Source organism: Zea mays, chromosome 10 (genome assembly GCF_902167145.1).
Source record: "Zea mays cultivar B73 chromosome 10, Zm-B73-REFERENCE-NAM-5.0, whole genome shotgun sequence".
Taxonomy (NCBI): domain Eukaryota; kingdom Viridiplantae; phylum Streptophyta; class Magnoliopsida; order Poales; family Poaceae; genus Zea; species Zea mays.
Window position 1 is genome coordinate 103,195,880 of NC_050105.1, and position 25,187 is coordinate 103,221,066.

The following is a 25,187-nucleotide window of genomic DNA, read 5'->3' on the forward strand; positions in this document are numbered from 1 at the left end:
CGGTGCAGTTGCATGCACGAAGCATTCGGCGCGCCGGTTGCCTGACGCGTGGGCCCAGGCCTCCATGCTGGGCGTGTTGGGAGTCGGAGAAGTACGCCCACTTGGCGCGGTTGCATGCCGCCTGCATGGCTGCCTGCCCCTTTCGCCCGCTGGTCTGGGCAGAAGTGGAGGGTCACTTGTAACCGCTGGGCGGTCGTGCGCACCGCGCGCGGCGGTTTGGCTTCTTCTGCTCTGAGCCGGTTCGCATGACGTGTGGGACCCAGCCCCCACGCCGCGGGGGGGACCTTGGAGCGTGTTGGAGAAGACTCAGCCCGCGACGGTTGGGGGCGCAAGTAGGGAGAGTCGCCTTTAAAAGGAGGGTGACCCCCTTCGGAAGGCGACCATGTCTTCGCGCTCCCTTATGCATCGTGTCTTTCCACCTTCCAAGCCCCCGGATGGGGGATACCCGCCGTCTTCCCGCCTTATCGTCGGAGGAACGCAACTCCGTTGGAGCTGGTACCTTTCAGCCATCGTTCGGCTTCAAGGATTTTCATCATGCAGCCCGGTTGCACCCCTCCGCCGATGGTCACCCAAGATAGTGACCTCCAGCTTGATGGTGGGGGAAAGCGAGCCGGGCTGCGGCCTCTGCCCCTCCCTCAGCCTCAAGGATTTTCATCACCAGGGCTGGGGAGGGGAGTGTGCCAAGTTGGGGTCGGCCCCTGCGTGGGCGGTGGCCCGCTCCTTCACTCAGTGATTGGAGGGAAGGGCGGTCATCGTCTATGGCGCCGGCAGCTGCACCGTGCCTGGCTCTCGGACGCGAGTGGCTTCGGAGCCGCTCGCGGCGCCGGTGTCTACCACGGTAGCTGGAAGAGGTTCTTCCGCCGACGAGATAGCCAGGGCCGCCCACGGACCGACCTCCAACTCTACGGCCTTCTGCCCGTCCTTGCCTCACGAGTTTGGGCATGGGCGGGGGCCTCTTGGCAGCAGCATCCGCCCTGAGGTCAGTGTTGCCGCTGTTCGCCCCCCCCGGAGCAGAAGTCGTCGTCGTCGCTGCTGCTGGAGCGGGCGACGGCGCGCCGTTCGTTGGTCTTCTGTTGCTCCGCAGGCCCTCCCCCATCGAGTGGGGTTGTTCGTACCTGCGGAGGGGGAACCGGAGTTCCGTTTGTAATGGCACTTTGAATGCCAGTGTTTTTGTTCATTGTGGCTGTCGAGGCCTGAACATGTATGTAATTTTGGCACGGAGCCGTGTTTTTTCCTCATTTTCGAGCACTAAGACTCGCCTGTTGGTTGTCTGAACCGCTTCACCAAGCGTGAGTCGCCCCGTGTCAAGGTGACGAGTGAGGTATCTGTATCCCGGAGGCGTAGGAGTCCCTCGGCTCGGTCGGCCTTGTTGTCCGAGGCTCCTCTAGCTTAGTTAAAGGGACCCCTCGGCCGCTCTTGGATGAGCCGAGGTCAGGGGTAGCGATATCAGCATGAACAGGGGCAGAGTCGGCTAAAAAATGTAACCTGGTTGACCGGAGCCTAGCCGAGTCGTCCGTTGGGGGGATCGACGCTGGAGTTGACCAGCCGACGCCTCGGGTCGGGCTGGCGCCCTCGGTGGAAGGCTGGTCGAGGCCCCGGGGCGACCGGCCGAGCCGCCTGCTCGGGCCGGACTCCCGGAGAAAACCCTGGCAGCGATTGCCCGTGCGTGGCGATGACGTCGTCCTTCAGAGTGGAGATCCTCGGACCGCGTCGCCGTCCGAGGCTAGGTCGGACCTCACCGAAGGTGTCGTCGATGCCGAGGGTGCTGCTGCCCCCTTCCAGCGTCAAGACCCGAGCCTGCAGGATCAGATTGTCTTGTAGCGTGTGTCTCCTGCGGCCGCCGAGGCCAGAACGCGCCCTCGCTGTGTTGTAAAGTTGCGTCTCTTTTCCTCTTGTTTCGAGTATCTGGACTTTTTTGTCGGTAACAGGGATGTTTGTGCGAGCGAGAGTTGCTTCTCGCGGAAGGTGATGAGTGAGGTATCCGTATCCCGGAGGCGTAGGAGTCCCTCGGCTCGGTCGGCCTTGCCGCTTATGCGCACTTTTACCCGTCCATGAGGCTCTGTTACCGACTCAGTCGAGAAGGCTCGGAGGATCGCTTCGGCAGAAGAACTTCCGAACGTGAAGACTTGTTCGGTCCGCGGAATCACTTATCCGAATGTGAGTTACTTATCGCAGAATGTGATGAGTGAGGTATCCGTATCCCGGAGGCGTAGGAGTCCCTCGGCTCGGTCAGCCTTGGCTGCTTACATGTACTCCGTCGTTTTCAGGGTCCACTTTTCGAAGTAGTCAAAAAGCACGAAAGACATTCTGGCAGAAGAGATCTTTTTTCGAGGAAAATTTCAACGCAGAGGGGGTTCCCCCCCTTTTAGCCCCCGAGGGAGGGTCGGGCTTTGCCGAGGCGAGGCCGGCCCTTCCTTGATGACTAAACTTTGCGTGGGTGCGAGGTATATGAACAACTTGAAAACATCTTAAGGGTAGAAGCGACGTAGCTGTTGGATGTTCCAAGCGTTGCCGTAGACCTCGCCTTGGCTGTTGGCCAGCTTGTACGTTCCGGGCTTCAGAACCTTGGCGATGACGAACGGTCCCTCCCACGGGGGCGTGAGCTTGTGCCTCCCTAGGGGGTCTTGTCGCAGCCGAAGCACTAGGTCGCCCACCTGGAGGTCTCGGGACCGGACCCCTCGGGCGTGGTAGCGTCGCAGGGACTGCTGGTACCGCGCCGAGTGTAGTAAGGCCTTGTCCCGAGCCTCTTCCAGCTGGTCCAGCGAGTCTTCTCGGCTAGCTTGGTTGCTTTGATCGCTGTAGGCCCTCGTCCTCGGGGAACCGTATTCCAGGTCTGTGGGCAAGACGGCCTCGGCCCCATAGACTAGGAAGAACGGCGTGAAACCCGTGGCTCGGCTCGGCGTTGTCCTCAGGCTCCAGACCACCGAGGGGAGTTCCTTCATCCATCGCTTGCCGAACTTGTTGAGGTCGTTGTAGATCCGAGGCTTGAGCCCTTGTAGAATCATGTCGTTGGCACGCTCTACTTGCCCATTTGACATGGGATGAGCCACGGCGGCCCAGTCCACCCGGATGTGGTGATCCTCGCAGAAGTCCAAGAACTTTCTGCCGGTGAACTGGTTGCCGTTGTCGGTGATGATGGAGTTTGGGACCCCGAAGCGATGGATGATGTTGGTGAAGAACGCCACTGCCTGCTCGGACCTGATGCTGTTCATAGGTCGGACCTCGATCCACTTGGAGAATTTGTCGATGGCAACCAGCAGGTGCGTGTAGCCCCCGGGTGCCTTCTGCAAGGGGCCGACGGGGTCCAGACCCCACACAGCAAAGGGCCAGGTGATGGGTATCGTCTGCAGAGCCTGAGCAGGCAGGTGGGTCTGCTTCGCATAGAATTGACACCCTTCGTAGGTGCGGACAATTCTAGTGGCGTCGGCCACCGCCGTCGGCCAGTAGAAGCCCTGTCGGAAGGCGTTCCCGACAAGGGCTCGAGGCGCTGCGTGATGGCCGCAAGCCCCCGAGTCTATCTCCTGCAGGAGTTCCTGACCTTCGGCGACGGAGATGCATCGCTGGAGGATGCCTGAGGGGCTGCGGTGGTAGAGCTCCTTCTCTTCGCCCAGCAAGACGAACGACTTGGCGCGGCGCGCCACCCGCCGAGCCTCGGCTCGGTCGAGGGGTAGCTCTCCTTGGTAGAGATATCGCAGGTACGGGGTCTGCTAGTCTCGATCAGGCGTGGCCCCGCTTCGCTCCTCCTCGACGCGCAGTGCCTCACCCTCGGGGGCCAAGGGTACCTCGGGCTGAACCGAGGGCGCCTCGTCCCGAGCTGAGGGCGCCTCGGGCTGTGCCGAGGGTACCTCGGGCTGGACCGAGGGTACCTTGGACTAGGCCGAGGGCGCCTCATGCTCTGGCGTGTCGTCGATCTTGACGGAGGGTTGATGCAGATCCCGGGAGAAGACGTCCGGGGGAACCGTTGTTCGCCCCGAGGCTATTTTAGCCAGCTCGTCCGCAGTCTCGTTGTAGCGCCGAGCGACGTGGTTGAGCTCGAGCCCGTAGAACTTGTCTTCCAGGCGTCGAACCTCATCGCAGTAGGCCTCCATCTTCGGGTCGCGGCAGTGGGAGTTCTTCATGACTTGGTCGATGACGAGCTGCGAGACACCGCGGGCGTCGAGGCGCCGGACCCCTAGCTCGATGGCGATCCGCAACCCGTTGACCAGAGCCTCATACTCAGCCACATTGTTGGACGCCGGGAAATGGAGGCGTAGCACATAGCGTAGGTGTTTCCCGAGGGGCGAGATGAAGAGTAGGCCCGCGCCGGCTCCCGTCTTCATCAGTGACCCGTCGAAAAACATGGTCCAGAGCTCCGGTTGGATCGGAGCCGTCGGTAGCTGGGTGTCAACCCATTCGGCCATGAAGTCCGCCAAAACCTGGGACTTGATGGCCTTCCGAGAGGCGAACGAGATTGTCTCGCCCATGATTTCCACCGCCCACTTTGCAATCCTACCCGAGGCCTCTCGGCACTGGATGATCTCCCCCAGGGGGAAGGATGACACCACAGTTACCGGATGAGACCCGAAGTAGTGTCGCAACTTCCGTCGCGTCAGGATCACTGCATACAGCATCTTCTGAACTTGTGGGTAGCGGATCTTGGTTTTGGACAGTACCTCGCTGACGAAGTAAACTGGCCTCTAAACGGGCAATGCATGCCCCTCTTCTTGCCTCTCGACCACAATCGCGGCGCTAACCACCTGAGTGGTCGCGGCGACGTAGAACAAGAGGGCTTCCCCGTCAGCTGGAGGCACCAAGATAGGCGCCTTTGTGAGGAGCGCCTTCAAGTTCCCGAGAGCTTCCTCGGCCTCAGGGGTCCAAGTGAAGCACTCGGCCTTCCTTAAGAGGCGGTACAGAGGCAGACCTCTTTCGCCGAGGCGTGAGATGAAGCGGCTCAGAGCCGCGAGACATCCCATGACTCTTTGTACGCCTTTCAAGTCCTTGATGGGCCCCATGCTGGTGATCGCTGCGATCTTCTCCGGGTTGGCTTCGATGCCCCGCTCGGAGACGATGAACCCCAAGAGCATGCCTCGGGGCACCCCGAAGACACACTTCTCGGGATTGAGCTTGACGCCTTTCGCCTTGAGACATCGGAATGTCACTTCAAGGTCGGAAAGGAGGTTGGAGGCTTTCCTCGTCTTGACTACGATGTCATCGACGTAGGCCTCGACCGTGCGGCCAATGTGTTCGCCGAACACATGGTTCATGCACCGCTGGTACGTCGCGCCCGCATTCCTCAAGCCGAACGGCATGGTGATATAGCAGTACATGCCGAAGGGTGTGATGAAAGAAGTCGTGAGCTGGTCGGACTCTTTCATCCTGATTTGATGATACCCTGAGTAGGCATCGAGGAAAGACAGGGTTTCGCACCCAGCAGTGGAATCCACGATTTGATCGATGCGAGGCAGAGGGTAGGGAACCTTCGGACATGCTTTGTTGAGACCAGTGTAGTATACACACATCCGCCATTTCCCCCCTTTCTTTCTCACAAGCACGGGGTTGGCAAGCCATTCGGGATGGAATACCTCTTTGATGAACCCTGCCGCCATTAGCTTGTGGATCTCCTCGCCTATGGCTTTGCGCTTCTCTTCGTCGAATCGACGCAGAGGCTGCTTGACGGGTCGGGCTCCGGCCCGAATATCCAGCGAGTGCTCGGCGACATCCCTCGGTATGCCGGGCATGTCCGAGGGACTCCACGCGAAGACGTCGGCGTTTGCGCGGAGAAAGTCGACGAGCACTGCTTCCTATTTGGGGTCGAGCCCGGAGCCGATCTGGATCTGCTTGGAGGCGTCGCCGCTGGGGTCGAGGGGGACGGCCTTAACCGTCTCCACTGGCTCGAAGTTGCCGGCATGACGCTTCACGTCTGGCACCTCCTTAGAGAGGTTTTCCAAGTCGGCTATGAGGGCCTCGGCGTACTCCACGCACTCCACGTCGCATTCGAACGCGTGTTTGTACGTGGGGCCGACGGTGATAACCCCGTTGGGGCCCGGCATCTTGAGCTTCAGGTAGGTGTAGTTAGGGACGGCCATGAACTCCGCGTAGCATGGCCTTCCCAGTACCGCGTGGTAGGTTCCTCGGAACCCGACCACCTCGAACATCAGAGTCTCCCTTCGGAAGTTGGAGGGCGTTCCGAAGCAGACGGGAAGGTCGAGTCGTCCGAGGGGCTGGACGCGCTTCCCGGGAATGATCCCATGGAAGGGCGCAGCGCCTGCTCGGACGGAGGACAGATCAACACGCAGGAGCCTGAGGGTCTCGGCGTAGATGATGTTGAGGCTGCTGCCTTCGTCCATAAGGACCTTGGTGAGCCTGACGTCACCGATGACGGGGTCGACGACGAGCGGGTATTTCCCCGGGCTCGGCACGTGGTCGGGGTGGTCGGCTTGGTCGAAGGTGATGGGCTTGTCGGACCAGTCTAGGTAGACTGGCGCCACCACCTTCACCGAGCAGACCTCCCGGCGCTCTTGCTTGCGATGCCGAGCCGAGGCATTCGCCGCTTGCCCACCGTAGATCATGAAGCAGTCGCGGACCTCGGGGAACTCTCCTGCTTGGTGATCTTCCTTCTTGTCGTCGTCGCGGGCCCTGCCACCCTCTGCGGGTGGCCCGACCCTGTGGAAGTGGCGCCGAAGCATGACGCACTCCTCAAGGGTGTGCTTGACGGGCCCCTGATGATAGGGGCACGGCTCCTTGAGCATCTTGTCGAAGAGGTTGGCACCTCCGGGGGGTTTCCGAGGGTTCTTGTACACGGCGGCGGCGACAAGGTCCACGTCGGCGGCGTCGCGTTTCGCTTGCGACTTCTTCTTGCCTTTCTTCTTGGCACCGCGCTGAGTTGACGCCTCGGGAGCATCTTCCGACGGGCGGCCCTGGGGCTGCTTGTCCTTTCGGAAGATAGCCTCGACCGCCTCCTGGCCGGAGGCGAACTTGGTGGCGATGTCCATCAACTCGCTCGCTCTGGTGGGGGTCTTGCGACCCAACTTGCTCACCAGGTCGCGGCAGGTGGTGCCGGCGAGGAACGCGCCGATGACATCCGAGTCGGTGATGTTGGGCAGCTCGGTGCGCTGCTTCGAGAATCGTCGGATGTAGTCCCGGAGAGGCTCTCCCGGCTGCTGCCGGCAGCTTCGGAGGTCCCAGGAATTCCCGGGGCGCACGTACGTGTCCTGGAAATTGCCAGCGAAAGCTTGGACTAGGTCGTCCCAGTTGGAGATCTGCCCCGGAGGCAGGTGCTCCAACCAGGCGCGAGCGGTGTCGGAGAGGAACAGGGGGAGGTTGCGGATGATGAGGTTGTCATCGTCCGTTCCACCCAGTTGGCAGGCCAGGCGGTAGTCCGCGAGCCACAGTTCCGGTCTCGTCTCCCCCGAGTACTTTGTGATAGTAGTCGGGGGTCGGAACCGGGTCGGGAACGGTGCCCGTCGGATGGCCCGGCTGAAGGCCTGCGGACCGGGCAGTTCAGGCGAAGGACTCCGATCCTCCCCGCTGGGGTAGCGTCCCCCACGCCTGGGGTGGTAGCCTCAGCGCACCCTCTCGTCGAGGTGGGCCCGACGGTCGCAGTGATGGTGCTCGTTGCCGAGGCGGCCCGGGGCCGCAGGCGCGGTGTTGCGCGTGCGCCCGGTGTAGACCGAGGCTTCCCGCATGAATCGGGAAGTCGCGGCATGAGGTTCCGAGGGGTACCCCTGCCTTCGGGAGGCAGAGCTCTCGGCCCGTCGGACCGCAGCGCCTTCCAGGAGATTCTTGAGCTCCCCCTGGATTCGCCGACCCTCGGTGGTTGATGGCTCCGGCATCGCGCGGAGAAGCATCGCTGCTGCTGCCAGGTTCTGGCCAACCCCACTAGATGCGGTTGGTGGCCTGACCCTGACGTCGTCGGCGACGCGGTGCTGGAAACCCTGGGGCAGATGACGTATTTCTCCGGCCGGGGGTTGGCCCGCCCATGCCTGCCCGACGTCCCGGCGGATCGGCTCAAGCGCTCCTGCTCCCTCGTCGAGCCTGGCCTGCACCCCGCGGATTTGCTCGAGCTGTGGGTCATGGCCCCCCGCCTGAACGGGGACCACAGCTAGCTCCCGTGGGATGTCAACGCGGGGCACCGGCCTAGGGAGATCACCGTCCTCCGGCATGCCGAGATGATTGCCTTCGGAGGGACCCCCTAGATCGACGTGGAAACATTCGTGGCTGGGCCGCAGTCCTCGTCGTCGAGGCTGCGGCTACCGTCGGAACAGTCGGAGAGGCAGTAGTCACATGCGGTCATGAAGTCCTGCAAGGTACTGGGGTTACCAAGTCCAGAGAAATCCCAACAGGTGCTGGGGTCGCCGTCTTCCTCGGACCCAGAGGGCCCGTAGGTCGAGACATCCGTCAACCGGTCCCAAGGTGACCGCATGCGAAACCCCAGAGGGTTTGGACTCGCCTCTACGAGAGCGCCCGCCAAAGCGAGGTCGCTAGGCGGGTTGAGGCTGAATCCAAATGACGTGGGATGGGAATCGGTCGGTACCTCTTGGTCGACGAGCGGCGATAAAGTCGCGTCGGGGACTGACTGCACCGTCATCTCAGGTACGAGGGCGACGTCCAGCAAGCTTTTTGCAAGCGCGCTGGCGTCGTCCGCTTGCTCGGGATTGGCGTGTCGCGGGGAGACGGCGCTCGTCTTCGTCTCAAGCACGAAGTCGATACCCGGTGCGCCCCCCGTTGGGGTGTCAGCGCCGTCGACTTCCTCGACAGCCGACGAGACGCTGCCTCCTGCTTGGCCTTGGTTGCCCTGCCTTCCCCTCCGTCGGCGGGGAAGAGGGCGGGATGAGCTCGAAGGTTGTTCTTCCACCACGCGGGGAAGACGTCGTCGATTCCGCCGCCGGTGGGCGGGCTGTCGGCCGCCATTGTCGTTGTCGCGCGGCGGTGGAAGGAGTATCATGTCGTAGCTGCCGTCGAAGAACATGAACTCAAGACTCCCGAAATGGAGCACCGTCCCGGGTTGGAGAGGTTGCTGGAGACTGCCCATCTGGAGCTTGACGGGAAGCTGTTCGTCAACACGCAGCAGGCCCCTACCTGGCGCGCCAACTGTCGGCGTTTCGAGACCGGGGGGTCCCTAGGCCGACGAGTGAGTGTCGCCGCGTGCCCCAGCCCAGATGGGTCGAGCGCGAGGGCGAGCGCGAAGGGGGGAGAGCGAGGCGGCCGGAGACCAGCGTGAGAGAGGTGGGAATCCCGCGGCCTTCGTGTTCGTCCCGCGCCCAGGTCGGGTGCGCTTGTAGTAGGGGTTACAAGCGTCCACGTGGGAGAGGGAAGCGAGCGGCTCCAAGCGGGCGCCTGTCTCGTCCTCGTCCCCGCGCGGCCAACCCTCTCTAAGAGGGCCCTGGTCCTTCCTTTTATAGGCGTAAGGAGAGGATCCAGGTGTACAATGGGGGGTGTAGCAGACTGCTACGTGTCTAGCGGAGGGGAGCTAGCGCCCTAAGTACATGTCGTTGTGGCAGCCGGAGAGATTTTGGCACCCAGCTGGTGTGATGTCGTGGCCGTCGGAGGAGCGATGGAGCCTGGCGGAGGGACAGCTGTCGGAGCGGTTGGGTCCTTGCTGACGTCCTCTTGCTTCCGTAAGGGGGCTGAGAGCCGCCGTCGTCATAGAGTATGCGGGGCGCCATCATTGCCTATCTGGCGGGTCTAGCCAGATGGGACGCCGGTCTTGTTCCCTGCGGCCCGAGTCAGCTCGGGGTAGGGTGATGATGGTGCCTCCTGTTGACGTGACTGGCCTGCGCCCTAGGTTGGGCGATGTGGAGGCTCCTCCGAAGCCGAGGTCGAGTCTGTCTTCCATGGCCGAGGCCGAGTCCGAGCCTCTGGGTCGGGCGAGGCGGAGGTCGTCGGCTGAAGCCAGAGCGGAGTCCGAGCCCTGGGGTCGGGCGAAGCGGAGTTCGTCGTCTTCTGGGACTTAGCCCGAGTCCGAGCCCTGGGTCGGGCGGAGCGGAGTTCGCCGTCTTCCAGGACTTAGCCCGAGTCCGAGCCCTGGGTCGGGCGGAGCGGAGTTCGCCGTCTTCCGGGACTTAGCCCGAGTCCGAGCCCTGGGTCGGGCGGAGCGGAGTTCGCCGTCTTCCGGGACTTAGCCCGAGTCCGAGCCCTAGGTCGGGCGGAGCGGAGTTCGCCGTCTTCCGGGACTTAGCCCGAGTCCGAGCCCTGGGTCGGGCGGAGCGGAGTTTCCTGTGGTGCCTTCGGCAGGGCCTAACTGCCTGTCAGCCTCACTCTGTCAAGTGGCACCGCAGTCGGTGTGGCGCAGGCGGCGCTGTCCTTCTGTCAGGCCGGTCAGTGGAGCGGCGAAGTGACGGCGGTCACTTCGGCTCTGCCGGGGGGCGCGCGTCAGGATAAAGGTGTCAGGCCACCTTTGCATTAAATGCTCCTGCGATTTGGTCGGTCGGTGCGGCGATTTAGTCAGGGTTGCTTCTTAGCGAAGGCAGGGCCTCGGGCGAGCCAGAAATATGTTCGCCGTCGGAGGGGGGCCTCGGGCGAGACGGAAATCCTCCGGGGTCGGCTGCCCTTGTCCGAGGCTAGGCTCGGGCGAGGCGTGATCGAGTCCCTCGAATGGACTGATCCCTGACTTAATCGCACCCATCAGGCCTTAGCAGCTTTATGCTGATGGGGGTTACCAGCTGAGAATTAGGAGTCTTGAGGGTACCCCTAATTATGGTCCCCGACAAAACTCTAACTCTAGCGGTCTAATGATCCAAATCTAGCTTGGTTCTACAGTCAGGCGTGTCGTAAGCATGGTACCCTCGCGGCGGTGAGCGATATGGGTGCTGAGTCCCAGCGGGGGCAGGAGAACCATACTCCTGATGACGGCGCTCCGCGCGCTCCACCCGCAGTTCTATGATCTCACCATGAGCCCTACGCATCTCGTCAAGAGTGTGGTCCAGCTCCGTGTTGAGCACAGCGACTAGGTTGACTGTGCTCTTCAACCTAGGATTGCCTTCACCTACTAGTGAGACAATCACACTTCCAGTACTGCCAGTCAAGCGGTGGGGGTAATACTTCAGGTTAAGACTGTTAGCCACCTCTCTGAACAACGAGCAATACTATGAAAGTGCACACCGTGCAGCATCCTGTATGGCTGCCTCGGTAGTGTCCCTCTCAGAGATAGAATAATGCTCTGAGCAGACCTCTGCACCCCGGAGGTTGTCCTCTGGTCGGCGCACCAAACATGTAGCCTCCTAGTGGTCCGGGTATAACCCACGACTATGATGATAGACTACACAATATTACTCGATTGACCAGGTGTGTCGGTCCATAGCCCGGCGCAACAAGGTGTCAAGTGCGTCGTGAAAGTGACATCCGCGAGCAGCGTCACGAGTGATGGGCCGAGCGATCCTTCCCTCCAGGTCCTGCTCCTCAGAAAGTGTGGTGCTGTGGCTAGAGCTCCCACTGTTGTCCTCGTCATCGTTGGGATCTCCTCCATCAGCTCCTCCTGCAGCTGGGACGCCCTAGGGTGGTGCAGGGGGCGCATCCAGCGAGGGTACAGGGGAGAGACGCCTCGTAGACTCCACTTCCTGTTGTGGCGGGGACGAAGAATCCTGCTGCTCCATCTCCTGTCGCCGAAGCTCCTGGTCCTCTAGTAAGCGGTGGTGCAACCTCTCCAAGTGACTGGACTGAACAGTCACTGTGCGGTGAAGCGGACACTCTGCGAGACGAGAGGGCAGAAAAGGAATCATTGATTTGCGTGTTGTGTGTCTAAGGCGAACCATCGACAAAAGACACCACAAGCATAAGGATGAGATTAAAGTTAATAGGAACATCAAGTAAACCATAGACATATTAGGAAACAAAATAAAACAAAGTTTTATCAAGGTATAGTATATACAAAGTGAAGCATAGGGTTGGTCAAGACGACCGACTTTTGAAGTGACAACAAAGATCAAGGTGAGCATAAGGGTGCATAAACCTTAAAGCGGCCATTCTACTCTAGATTAGCGGTACTACAGTCATCAAGGCTTTGATACCACTTATGTCACACCTAGTTTTATAAGGTAAACCGAACGCGAACCATATACGTGCTAGGATCAGAAATTCACGTACACAACGATTATATAATTGGACATCATCACACAATGCTTAAATAATAGCGGAAATAAGTATAACTTTATTACATCATGATGACCAAAACATCCATATAGTCATTAACTTAAACATAAATCAAAGTGATGAACGAAACACAGTAAGATAAGGCCTCACAGGCAGTCGACTGGGGGTTCGCCGCTAGTTTAGATTAGAATTCCTCAAAGTTCTAAAACTCCTGAAAATCCTCCGCTTTTCCATCATCTTCTCGTGAGCAATGGTTGCAATAGGGACAACCTGGTGTTTGGTGTTTAAGCAAGGGTGAGTACACATCAACGTACTCAGCAAATGTTCCGTTTGGCCGAAGTGGACTAGATGCATGTGGGGTTAAGCTAAAAGCAGTTGCTTTTAGTTGGTCATGTATTTATCATTAATAGAAGCCAAGTTTTATCATAAAACCCAAGTTGATATTCCCAAAAGAGAGCACTTCCTCTAAGAGGAAAGTACCAAATAACAAAATCATAGCCATCATCATTAAACCATCAACATAAATGAATCCAAAGTATCTCTAATCAAGAGGATCCCAAGGCTGCTCTTAACCGTGAGCACGGCTGATATACCAGTTGTTGACACTCTGCAGAGGTTGCACACTTTACCCATGAGTCGTGATTCTCTTTTTGTCCGAGGAGCGTTATTCCCCATTGACCACTACCTAGGTGGACTGGCAGGGTATTACTACGTAGCCTTTACAAAGACTCCCCTGGTGTATAATTGCTCGTTAGATTTCGCCAGTCATACAAACATAGTACTCCTCTCTAAGGTGGGTGACTAACAAAACCAAATAGAATGAACCTCGACACCCACCCTTAGCAGAGCAAGCACTATGGCCCGGCCCCCATTGAGGCACAACAGCAAAGCCAACTACACCCCCAAGTTCGTCCAATTAATCAGCTAAGGGTGTCCCATTCCACCCTCATGGTTGTACTATTATCACGGGTGGTCTCTCAACGAACAGGTCCTTACGGAGAGGCACTCGGGAAACCGCCCAAACCCCCTAAAATGCCACAAGATCATAATCATAATGAATCATAGTATCATAAAGTAATTCTCATCATGTTCGTTGATTAGGATAAAGCACTAGCAAGTAGCTGATTATAATAACCCAACCCAAAAAGGTAATCAAGGACATGATAAATAGAAAGCTAGTCAATCCTTAGGTTAATCATAGTATGCGGGACAGTGAATTATAAAGTACATAGGACATAATAGATAAGAGGTCACTTGCCTGCACCAAATTGTTGCTGCTTAGGGCCTTCTTCTGCAACTTCCTCGGCCTCCATGGACGGAACGTTATCTAAACGAGTGCGAACATACATTCAACATTCTTGAAACCCAGAAAGAAACAGTACATCATACAAGGGAAAACACGTGCAATACAAAATATCGCTCGCTTCTACGGTCACATTAGAGAAAGAAACGCCGAGGTCGAACCAACGATTGAGAAGTTATTGTGTCTATGTTATACGAATATGGAATATAACGTTTAATTCGACATACTCGCATTACTCAATATTTATTAAATGCAATTAAAGCTACCACCTAGTTTTAATTAGTTTGCTACGCTAACTTCCAGTTAGATAAATAATTCACATAGCATTAGCGACTATAAGCGAGAAGAAGTAACGGCGCGAGACGAACATCGCCATGCGCGAAATGGCACGGCAGCACGTGCACAGTACACGCACATCACGCGTACAGTGCACAGGCCGACACTACACGCGAGAACTAATTAATAGGTAACATTATGAAACTAAATAATTATTTAATAAGAATAGTTCAGTTAAAATTGACTACGCTGATGTTGAATTATAAATGCGCAATTCGAAATTATAAATTAGATTTAAAATATAGCGTTGTTCTATTAACCTCCGGTCAAACAATCGTTTAAATAAATTAGATTAAATGTGCAATAGTAGAGAACATTACTTCTAACATATAGGCAGTTTTAATATGAATCTAACACAACTTGAACGGAGTGAATCAGATTTAAAACGCAAAAGGTATCACAATTTTAATTTGAACTAAATTCCTGCGTACGGAGAGGAGGGAGAGGAGGGACTAAATTGCAAAACGGCCATCTTCTTCCTCCTATTCCTTCTCCTTCCTCTCAACCATGGGAGGGGGAGGGGAGAGGAGGGAGCTGCGCAGGGGGGCGAGCCGAGTCGGCCGGACGGGTGCGGCGCACGCGGGGTGCGCGGGCCGCCGCGGGCCACCGCTGGGGAACAAAGCGGGGAGTGGCGCCGCCGCCAGGGAAGGTGAGGGGAGGGAGGCCCTGCACGGATGGGAAAACGGAGAAATGAAGAAACCCTAGGTACAACAATGGTGGAGGCTTACGGGAGAAGACGACCCTCGCCGGAGCCGAGCACAAAATCGTCGATTTTGGACGAACCGTCGGTCGGATCGACGAATCGAAGGCACCGGGACGAAGCTCTCGACGAGACGAACGCAGTAGTACCCTCGGTTCCGCCGACGACGCACGGATCGAAAGTAATTGCTCATTGGAGTTGGAACCACCTCCGAACTTCGGCGAGCAATTCTGGGAGTTTCGGATCGAATCTGAGGGTAGGGTTTAGAATTTTGGAAAAGGGCTCGACGAGAGGATTCCAGCCATATATATATTGCTAGAATTTGAAGATATTTTATTTTTTGTAATTATCCTATTTTTAAATTTTAAATTCATTTTCAGAAAAAGCTTAAATCGTTTTTAATATCCAAAAAATATCTCAAAGGCTCCAAAAATTCTAGGAACTCTTATAGCTAAGAAGGACGGTGCGAAGGAAGTTAAGGACTTTCGGCCTATCAGTTAGTTCACAACATTACTAAGTTGATCACCAAAGTACTAGCCAATAGGCTGGTTGGTAAGTTGCAGACTATGGTCTCTCCAAAACAAAGTGCTTTCATGTATTTAGGATAACTTCATGCTTGTTCAACACAACCCGTTTCCTTCATCAACAAAAAGGCCTAGAGTGCCTCTTAAGTTAGATTTAACAAAGGCCTTTGATATGGTTTCTTGGCCTTTTCTGTTGGAAGTGCTGCAAGTGCTAGGCTTTGGGAAAATTTGGCATGACATTATAAGTGGTTTGTTGGGCTCTTCTTCCACTTAAGTCCTCTTGAATGGAGTTCCAGGAGAAACCATCTTCCATAAAAGGGGGTTACGACAAGGTGATCCCCTGTCCCCGATACTCTTTATATTGGTCATGGATGTGCTTGGTGGCATGATTTCCAAAGCTGAGGAGGAAAAGCTTTTGTATCCTTTATCCACGAGGCAGTTACAGCATGGTCTCCCTTTATGCAGACGATGTAGTGCTCTTCCTCCATCCCAGGGAGAGTGACATTCAAGTGGTTCTTGGCATTTTACATCTATTTGGGGAGGCCTCAGGCTTAAAGAATAATGTGCAGAAAAGAAGATTCGTTGCGGTGAGCAAGAGGTTGAAGTCCTTAAAGAATAACTTCCATGTGAGCTATCTGCTTTCCCTTGCAAGTACTTGGGGCTGCCGCTATCGCTGAAGAAACTCACGAAAAATCAGGTGCAACCAATCATTGATAGGATTGCTGACCAGCTATTGGGGTGGAAAGCCAACTTGTTGAATAAAGCTGGACGTCGAGTTCAAGTTCAGTTTGTTTTATCATGGATGTTGATTTATCTTGCCATGGCAATCAATGTCCCACCTTGGGCCTTAAAGGCTATAGGTAATATCAGGAAAGGTTTTCTTTGGTGAGGAAGAAGAGATGCTAGGAGTGGACATTGCTTGGTGGCACGGGGAAGAGTTTGTCAGCCTTTTATATTTGGAGGGCTCGACATATTTAGCCTCAAAGAGATTGGTTGGGCTCTTAGGATGAGATGGCTATGGTTGTCAAAAACGGAGCCTAGAAAACCTTGGTCTTGTCTCCCTTTACAGATTCTTGAGAAGGTTAAAGCCTTCTTTCATACGGCTATTGTCACCAAGATTGGTAATGGTGCCTCAACATTGTTTTGGGAGGACCGATGGTTCATGGTAAATGCATTGAGGAACTTGTGCCACGCCTGTTTGCTGCAATCCTTAGATGTTTGGCCAATAACAGAAAGGTGTAGGCGGCACTCAATGGCAGGAAATGGATAGCTGACATCCATGGTGCTCTAACTGTGGGGGTCATTGCTGATTCCCTCACTCTTTGGGATGCCTTACAAACTGTTGTGTTGCACCAGGGTTTGGAAGATAAAACATATTTTCAGGTTGGCCACTAATGGTAAATATTCAGCCAAGGCGGCATATGAGAGTTTGTTCATCGACTCAACTCTTTTTGATCCTTGGGAAAGAATATGGCACTCTTGGGCTCCTCCGAAGTGTAAATTCTTTTTGTGATTGGCTGCTCTAGGGAGGTGTTGGACAGCGGATCAGTTGCAAAAAAGAGGGTTACAACACCCTGAAAGATGCCCACTTTGTGATCAAGAACCTGAAATCATTGATCATCTCCTTGTTGGATGTATCTTTGCAAGGGAATTCTGGTTCAGATTGTTTGGACAGATTAATCTACACAACCTTGCTCCGCAGGTGAACAAAATACCATGGAGTGGTGGCGAAAGGTGACTGATCAAGTGCAGGGATTAGCAGCAAAGGGGCCGAATACCTTGATTATTCTTGGTTCCTGGACAATCTGGAACCACAGAAATAGGTGTGTTTTTGATAGAATTTCCCCTAGCTTAGAGCTGGCTTTTAGGAGGCTAGAAGAGGAGACGGTGCTTTGGAGGTTGCAGGGGCTAAGAAACTCTCCTCTTGGCACCAATCCTAGGCCTTGGTAGTTTGTTTAGTTTTTAATGGATTCTTTATTGTATTTTTGTTTTTGGCCACCGTAAGGTTTTCGTCTATTTTGGATCTTGTTTTTCTTCTTAATATAATAATACGTAGCTCTCTTACGTGATTGAGAAAAAACAAAGTTACTGATCATCTTAAGTAGAATAATGTTTGTTCCATCTTTGTCCTATCCCCACACACAAAGTATTGGTATACAACTCTGCCTTCATGAGAACATGGATGGTCTGAATTTCTTGTTTAAAAACTACCTCATCTTTACTGGTTAATTTGATCTTAATTTGTGTATGGTTCTGGCCACATTTTACAACTAGCTAAGATCTCCTTTAGATGCAAAGACAACTTACACAAGCTAGTCAAACAAGTAAACCTGGGCACCAAGCCAGTTCGAGCAATCAATCAATCATACTATTTTCTATCTTCTTCTTTTGCCCTTATTTTTAGGTTTTTCTTTATTTCATTCTTTGGCCTCAACAAGTTCACAACACATAACATGCTTGGTATTATATCAATATGTAGATGCAAATACATGTGCACAGAACTGAAATATTTTGGCGACTCCAATTTGTATTTGTACTAACGGTAAGCGTAAGTTAGATGAACTTGTTGTTGGATTCGCACAGGTACGCCCATGCGACAACTGCGGTAGCAACTGCGAGCCCAGCTGCAGCTTGCACCAGCAACGACTTGTGTTTATTCGCAGATCTGGATGAGAGACAAGAGCGAGGGGGGGGTGAAGCCTAGCTCTGACAGCTTCTTGTGTGACTCCGCGTAGTCCCTGAAAAATGCATCTTCATCCTGCGACAAAGTTGACAAAATGATCAGTGTGAGTGTCGACTCACTGACGCTATACAAATGAGGTAGGCCAGCACTGACTGACACCAAGCAATGAATGAACTGTTCTTTTGTTTTGACTGACACCAAGCAATGAATGAGTGTACCTTGGCATATAGTTGGACATGCTGACGGAATTCAGGATCTTCCACAAGAACCTTGTCAGTAGGGAGTTTCAAGAGCCCTTCAGAGTCGCCTTTCAGAAGCTCACTGCATCATAGATAGGATAGGATGTGAAGCGATAAGACACAAGCAGGGTGCTGTGGTATTACTAACCATAAATAATCTGAGGAAAGAAAAATAAAGGCAACAACTGTGTGCCATGCTCGTCGACACAAGGCTTACAGGAAATAAGAGTTGTCAAATTTCAGAGGATCCCTAGTCCATGGGCCATCAAACCCTGTCCTCTCTCGATGCGCTCTCCCCTGAAAATTCGTATTGCGGATTTCGGATAAAATGGAACCAAACCACCACGTTGATCTGATTGAGATCATGCTGTAATATGCATGAACAAGAAAAGGTGTTCTTGCGTACCAGAGTATGGCCGCCGGAGAGCGCCACAATGTCCCTGTCTGATAAACCCATCCGGTAGAATACTTGTCTGAGATGCGAAGCACCTTCAAGAGAGAGAGAGAGAGAGAGGAGAATTAGAAGCTGGTTCAGTAATGCAGAAGAACTCTGTTGCGTATACCGATTGCTGTATGTGTTTTCATATATAAAAAAGAAGAAACTTGTAAAGATGATGTGCTGCGAAGCAAACCTCTTCTAGCATCCGGCAAGCGTCCTTCCTCTGGACAAATCGAAGAATCCTGGTGACGAGCAGTTGTGTCAGTAATGATGAATCTGAGGCTGCCACTTGTAGTACTAACTCACCTTCCTCCCAGGGACGAAGTCAACGGTCGGTCCACCAGTGACTTCGACGGCGACAACTCCGGCGAGCTGGTCGATGAAACGCACCACAATGAACCATGGTACAGTACGTATGGATTGGGTAAATAGCTGTACTACCACTACCTGATACAGGTCTGCGTATGTGATCTTGGGGTGCTTCTGCTTCACAGGCTCTGCGCAGCAGGAAGCAGACTGTCAACGCAAAAGACTTGATCGTCCGCTCGATGGAGAGACGTTTCGAAAGCTTAGCTTGCGCACTGGGGGACTAGGGAAAAAAAACAAACAAACTGACCTAAGAGGTCAATGGCGATCTTGATCCCTGCGTTTGAAGAGTGGCTGTACTCCTGTGGGAACCTTATGGAGCCGTTGGGGCCTCCTGTGTTGGTCTTGGCGTCGTAAGTGCCGGCGTCGTGCCACCTGCATGCAACGTGGAAAAGGAGCCATTGTTGGTCGCTCGCTCGGCACCGCGCGCCATTGATTGCGATTCATGAGGAGGACGTACGCGAGGCGGAGCATGATCGGCGCGCAGTTCTTGCTGGCGACGAGAGCGCGGAGGTCCCGCCGTGCCCTCTCGATCTCGGCCATGTACTCGGCGTCCACCAGGGGTGCGGACATTGCTTCTGAGAACTGGTTGCTCTGTGGAAGCACAAGGCGTGGAGAAGCAAGCAGCTCTGCTTTGGTCTGGGCTTTCTTTGGAGCAGCGAATGCAGAGGAGGTCTGGTCTTGTAGGAAAGGAACGTGAACGTGAGGAACCGAATGGAGTGGAGACCTGGAGAAAGCAAGGGATGTCTCGCGACGGGGGCAACGTGTTTCTGGAGGAGAGGATCTCTATATGCTGGAGGAAATTCAATTGAGACTTTAATTTTATTATTATTCTCAAGGCTGCTTTCTACCACTTTCGTTTCGTCTCTTCTGATTTGACCCACCATTGTCATGCATACCAACTGCTGCAAAATCGAGATCACCTTTCACTGAATGAGCTTTCAACAACCAGATAGGATATAACAGCTTTCGGGGTTAAAATTCAATAGGCGGAGCGTTAAAATGGACAGAGGAGACAAGGGTATAGCCAAAGACAATACAATATATATTAACCCAACTAACTATTCACTAAATTGTAGTCTTACTTCAGTTTAATAAAGTTATAGACATCACCCCGTAACTTACCACATTTCTTTCTCTTTTTTTTTGAAAAGTCCAAATTACTCTGCACAATATTCACATAACCCCCTGCACTATATTTTAGTTCATTTTACTACTTCACTCGTTTGAGTCGGTTCAATTTACTCCTTAACAAAATTTGTCTTTTTTATTTCTTTATATACAAACTGAGTTCTCAGTTCAACTTTTACAGGTTAGTAGCTAATGTTAGACTAATGTTTAGAGTGTGGTTAGGATTTTTCTGTAATTACCTAATTATCCCTATTGTGATGGGCTTGACCCATCTAACTCCTCTATATAATATACTCTCAACCCTGGTTAGGGTTAGGGTTTCTCTCCTATTCCAACATGTTATAGAGCTAAGTCTCTTTTTCTCTCTCCTTTCCACGGTCGCCAGGACCAAACCTGACCGCAGGTTCCCACCGCCGCTAGCCATCTCCTCCTCTCCTCTCGACTGGTGCGATCCGCACCTCCACCCCTAGGCACAGGTTCCCCACAACCGTCGGCCCTCTCTTCCTCTCCCCTCAACCGACCGCCACCCCCACCTCCAACCATGGCACCGACCCCTGGCCGCAGGTTTCCCACAACTGTCAGTCCTCTCCCCTCGACCAGCCGCCACCCCCACCCCACCCCCGACGTTGGTCCTCTTCCTTGTCTATCGATGGCCGACCCCAAAATCTCCTCCGGGACTAGCGCTCTTCTCTAGCCCGATAATGGCTCAAGCACGCCCACCTGTGCGACATCGACCGCCACGAACACCATTCCACGTCGTTCTCGGACATCTATGGCCCCACTGCCAATCTGCATCTCCTGCACAACATCATTGGCCCTCTGTGGCCTTGAAAGGGAAATGGCCTCAAACCATTTTCTATATTAGTTTTAGTGCTTGATGACCATCACAATCATATGGACTAACTAGTTTGCTAAGTGTATGGTTCACAGGTTCATAAGATCAATATTCAAGTCTCTAAGTCAGAAACAGCTATAATACAACCAAATATGGGTAAAACATGGAATAGAAGAACTAGCAGTAGTTCTATACTTTGGATAAGTCCTAAATACCCCTAGGAATCTTTTTGATACATCTAATGAGGTTGGATAGCTAAATTTCAACAAATCACTCTTTTGGAGCTAGTTTGAGATAAAACAAGAATATAAGTGTCGTGGTTTCTAGAACCGGGGGACAATAAGATTTATGTTCGGCAGGGGTGCTAGCGCGGACTCACTCCAAATAGTGAGCTACAGGGGGCTCGAAGGTGGATCTGAGACGAATGGGTTATACTGGTTCAGGCCGAAGCCCTAGTCCAGTGCAGTGCTGATAATAGTATTGCTTGGAGCGTGTTACAGCTAAGTGCTTGTGTGAAGTTGTGGGATGTCATCTTGGATGGGGGTTGTCTTGCCATTTTATAGCTCAAGGGTAGACGTTACAATGAGAAATTGTATTCTAATGGGATAGAGTTTGGCCTCCCGCTTTTGGGCCTCGTAGCCCCTATGGTGTCGTCTATTGGGTCGTGCGTCGCCGTACCCCTGGTATGGCATCGCATCTCGTCCGTTCGTTAATGGGTTCCTATAGTTGTTTTGATATAGACTAGCGATGCTTGGTGGGTGTAAGGAAAATGGACCCCAGGCCATTTAGCTCAAAAGGTTTTGGTGTTTGATGATCAACATAGCCTATGGACTAATGTGTTTGCTAGTGTTTATATTTATAGTTCACAGGATACGAAGAGGATTGGACTAAGGCACTTAGGATGCAACACCTCAAAAGAAGACATAAAATATGCGAAGAAGTCCAAGACTCAAGAGGAAAAGAAGCCCACAAGAAACAGCGAAGAAATCCATGAAGTGGGCAGTCAGTTAGCGCACTGGTGATGCACCAGACAGTGGACAGTAACATGTCCGGTGGGATATCGGGCAGTCTGCGCAGAGAGGCCCACGCCGGGCGCACTCGGACTGTAGCACCTGACTGTCTAGGTAACGGTCGGATCCAACGGTCGACTGCTACAGACCCCCAACGGTCGGCTGACGTGGTAGGGCACCGAACAATGAACAGTGCATGTCCGGTGTGCACCGGACTGTCCGATGCGCCCATCGATAGAAAGCTATTGCTTCTGTCCAACGGCTACAATTGTGTGGGGAGGCTATAAATACCCCCCAACTGGCCATTTGGAGGTATGGGAGCCCAAGCAACATATCAAGGCATATTATAGACATTTCCAAGTGCTCAAACACCTAAGTGCTTAATAGAATCACTCCGTGATTAGCATAGGTGCTTTGTGAAGTGCTTAGGTTAGTTAGACCGCATTAGCGCTTGCTCTAGGTGAATCCTAGTTAGTTGAGTGAGTTTAGAAACACCACATAACCCCTCGTCTCTTGCGTGAGCCGTTGTAATTGTACCGAGTGGGGTGAGAGTTTTGTGAAACCGTGACAACCGAGTTTGTGTCACAGTCGCCACCGTGTACCGGAGGAACGAGGCCCACAGCGCTTCGGCCGGAAGCTCGATAGTGGAGACGGCGGGGAGCATCCGAGAGGAGCTGGAAGCGGAGCACCACTTGCACGTGGAGAAGGCCCGCAGCTCTCTACTGAGTTACTCGACTATGGTGCTTGACCCTCGCGTGGGCTACCCTTTCCGTAGGGGCACCAATGAGGATTAGTCGGAACCATGCGTGGTTACGGATACCTCAGTAAAAATACATGTGTCATCCACGAGATTTTGCATCTCTACCTTGCTTTTTACCTTCCGCGTTTATATTAAGTATTTAAGTTTCAATATTGTCTTTCTAGTTAGATTATTTAGGTTTGAAACTTAGGCTTTGTGGTAGAGATAGCAACACTTAGATAAAACCTAGTTTGCTCATTCTAGTCTGATTATTTGCATATGTTTTATTCTAGGGATTCATTTGTGGCCTAGTTTAGAAAGAGTTTTTAGAAGTCCTAATTCACCCCCCCCCCTCTTAGGCGTCAACATTTCCTACAAGTGGTATTAGAGTCTGGTTTGGCTCATTTGAAATACTTTAGCTTCACCGCTAAAAGAGCTGACGCCTTTTAGAGAAAGGGGATAGATACCCATAGGCCACCACACTTCGACAACACTAACTTCTCATATTATAGTGATAGAATGGCTTTTACTTATAGGTCGTTGATCTAGGTGTTTGGAGAGTCACTCGTGACAGGATGAAACCACCCAAGAATCCCGAAAAAAACCCGCTACGAGTGAGGAAAGAGAAATTTATTTGAATGATAGAGCCAAAAATTGCTTGTATGAATCTCTTAGCATGGATATTTTTAATCAAGTTTTTACATTAAAATCTGCTAATGAGATTTGGCTAAAATTGCATGAGCTCCATGACGACACATCCAATGTTCGTGAGCAAAAACATTGCCTAGTCTTAAATGAGTATAATTATTTTGCTATGAAAGATAATGAGCTTGTTAGAGATATGTATTCTCGATTGAATCTAATCATCAATGAGCTCAATTCTATTGGCATTAATAAGCTAGGTGATGCGGACATTGCGAGGAAGATTATCTCCCTACTACCACAACAAAGATATGGGAGCATCTTCATCATTCTTCACAACATGGAGGACTTGAGTCAAATGACCCCAACCATTGTGATTGGGAAAATTGCGGCATTTGAGATGTCACGAAAAATGGGTCGACAAGAGGAGCCAATTTTTTCAAGGCCATATGCTTTTGCATGTGATGAAAAGAGTAAAGGAAAGAAGAAGGCTCCCGCTCCAAGTTCCTCAAGTGATGAAGAGGAAGAAGAAAGTGATGATGATAAAGATAATCAACCATCAACATCATCCTCCGAGGACGAAGAAACAATCCGACGCGTCGAAAAGGTAATGGGGATGATCCGCGAGATTAATCTAATGGGTGTGCCCTTGCAGGTCGAGGATCTTCTCTTTAACATTGACAGGAAAAAGCAAAGAAAGATAGGATGCTTCACATGCGGGGAGAAGAGCCGCTTCAGAGACAGTTGTCCAAATATGGCCGAACCCACAAAGGGGAGGAGCAAAGGCAAGGCAATTACAAGTGTCAAGACTTGTGATGACTCTTCAAGCAAAGATGAACCTCCAAGGATGCGCAGCCACCGATCCTCATCACGCTCATCACGGTCATCACACAAGTGCCTTATGGCAAGAGGTAAAATGAGTACTCCATCCTCTAGTGATGATAGCAGTAGTGATGATGAAGGTAAGGGAAAGCCCTCCATAGATGTGCTTGCGGAAGTCGTAAAAAAATTTCAGGATGTATGCACTAAACAAAAGGCTCAACTTAAAACATTAAAAAATAAGTTGATTATCTCTCAATGATTATAAATGTTTACTAGAAAATTTTGAAACATTTGCAAACTTGAATTATGAGCTATTAACTAAAATTGAGCAATTAGAGTCTAGCGCTCCATCCTTAGCTATCGATGATAGCCTTATTAAAAAGAATTAAAAACTTAAGGCTAAGTTAGCTAGCTCCCAAGAAGCCATTGAAAATTTGCTAGGGAAAATGAAAATTGTTAGCATACACAATGATGAGCTAGCTACTAAGCTAGAAAACATTGGTAGCACCACAGAAGTATCTTTGGTTGAAATGCCTGAAATTATTAAGAAAGACGCTTCTACTTCTTGCTTTGACTTAATTGATGATTCTAACCCCTGCAATCAAGTTCTTATTAAGAATGTCGTTATAGAAACAAATTTGGATGAGATTGCTATGGAGAATGAGCAATTAAAGCAAGAAGTGCCTCGCCTAGAGTAAGGTGATAACACCATACTACCTGATGCAATCTACTAGAGATCACATCAGAGCAGCATGACAATTACCTTGAAAACCCCTTGGGAAAGGGGTGACGATGTGTCGAGTAGATGAGAAGCACACGTTGCTTCGGTGAATGTCTGCCTTATGTTTATCATTATCATGAAATTACTTTTTATAGATCTTGGACTTCAAGTGGTAAGCACTCCTTAACTAATTTTAATCTATCTCAAACCTAGATACATGGCCTATAGGGCCTATCCCTTTGTGTAGGTTGAATGGCTTCTTGTAACTAAGCCCATCGGCAATATCATTGCACCCATCCGGTCAGGATTTGGTGCTAACAACCGTAGACATACTAAATGGGCTAAATTATTGAATTGTATCCTTATGTTATTAAACACAAGAAAATTAAGGAGAATGACATTGTCGAGGTTTTGTCTAGGAGATATACTTTATTGACACAACTTGACTATAAGATCTTTGGTTTGAATGAAATTAAAGAACAATATGTTCATGATCATGAATTTAAAGATGTATTGTTGCATTGTAAAGATGGGAAAGCATGGAGTAAGTTCACCATAAATGATGGGTTTGTGTTTAGGCCTAACAAGCTTTGCATTCCAGCTAGCTCTGTTCATTTGTTGTTACTACAGG

At 52.2% G+C, this 25,187-nt stretch overlaps 1 protein-coding gene across 1 annotated transcript; it reads right to left on the minus strand.

The window, feature by feature from the left end:
* Positions 1 to 17,367: 17,367 nt before the first annotated feature.
* On the minus strand, positions 17,368 to 19,308 carry LOC100282326 (APx3 - Peroxisomal Ascorbate Peroxidase). The gene is given in 10 exon segments (NM_001155238.2): positions 17,368 to 17,615; positions 17,617 to 17,687; positions 17,831 to 17,933; positions 18,069 to 18,148; positions 18,258 to 18,340; positions 18,484 to 18,532; positions 18,597 to 18,662; positions 18,738 to 18,787; positions 18,907 to 19,031; positions 19,117 to 19,308. Coding segments are annotated over 10 exon segments (873 nt in total). The 5' UTR covers positions 19,230 to 19,308; the 3' UTR covers positions 17,368 to 17,482.
* Between the last annotated feature and the right edge of the window lie 5,879 nt (positions 19,309 to 25,187).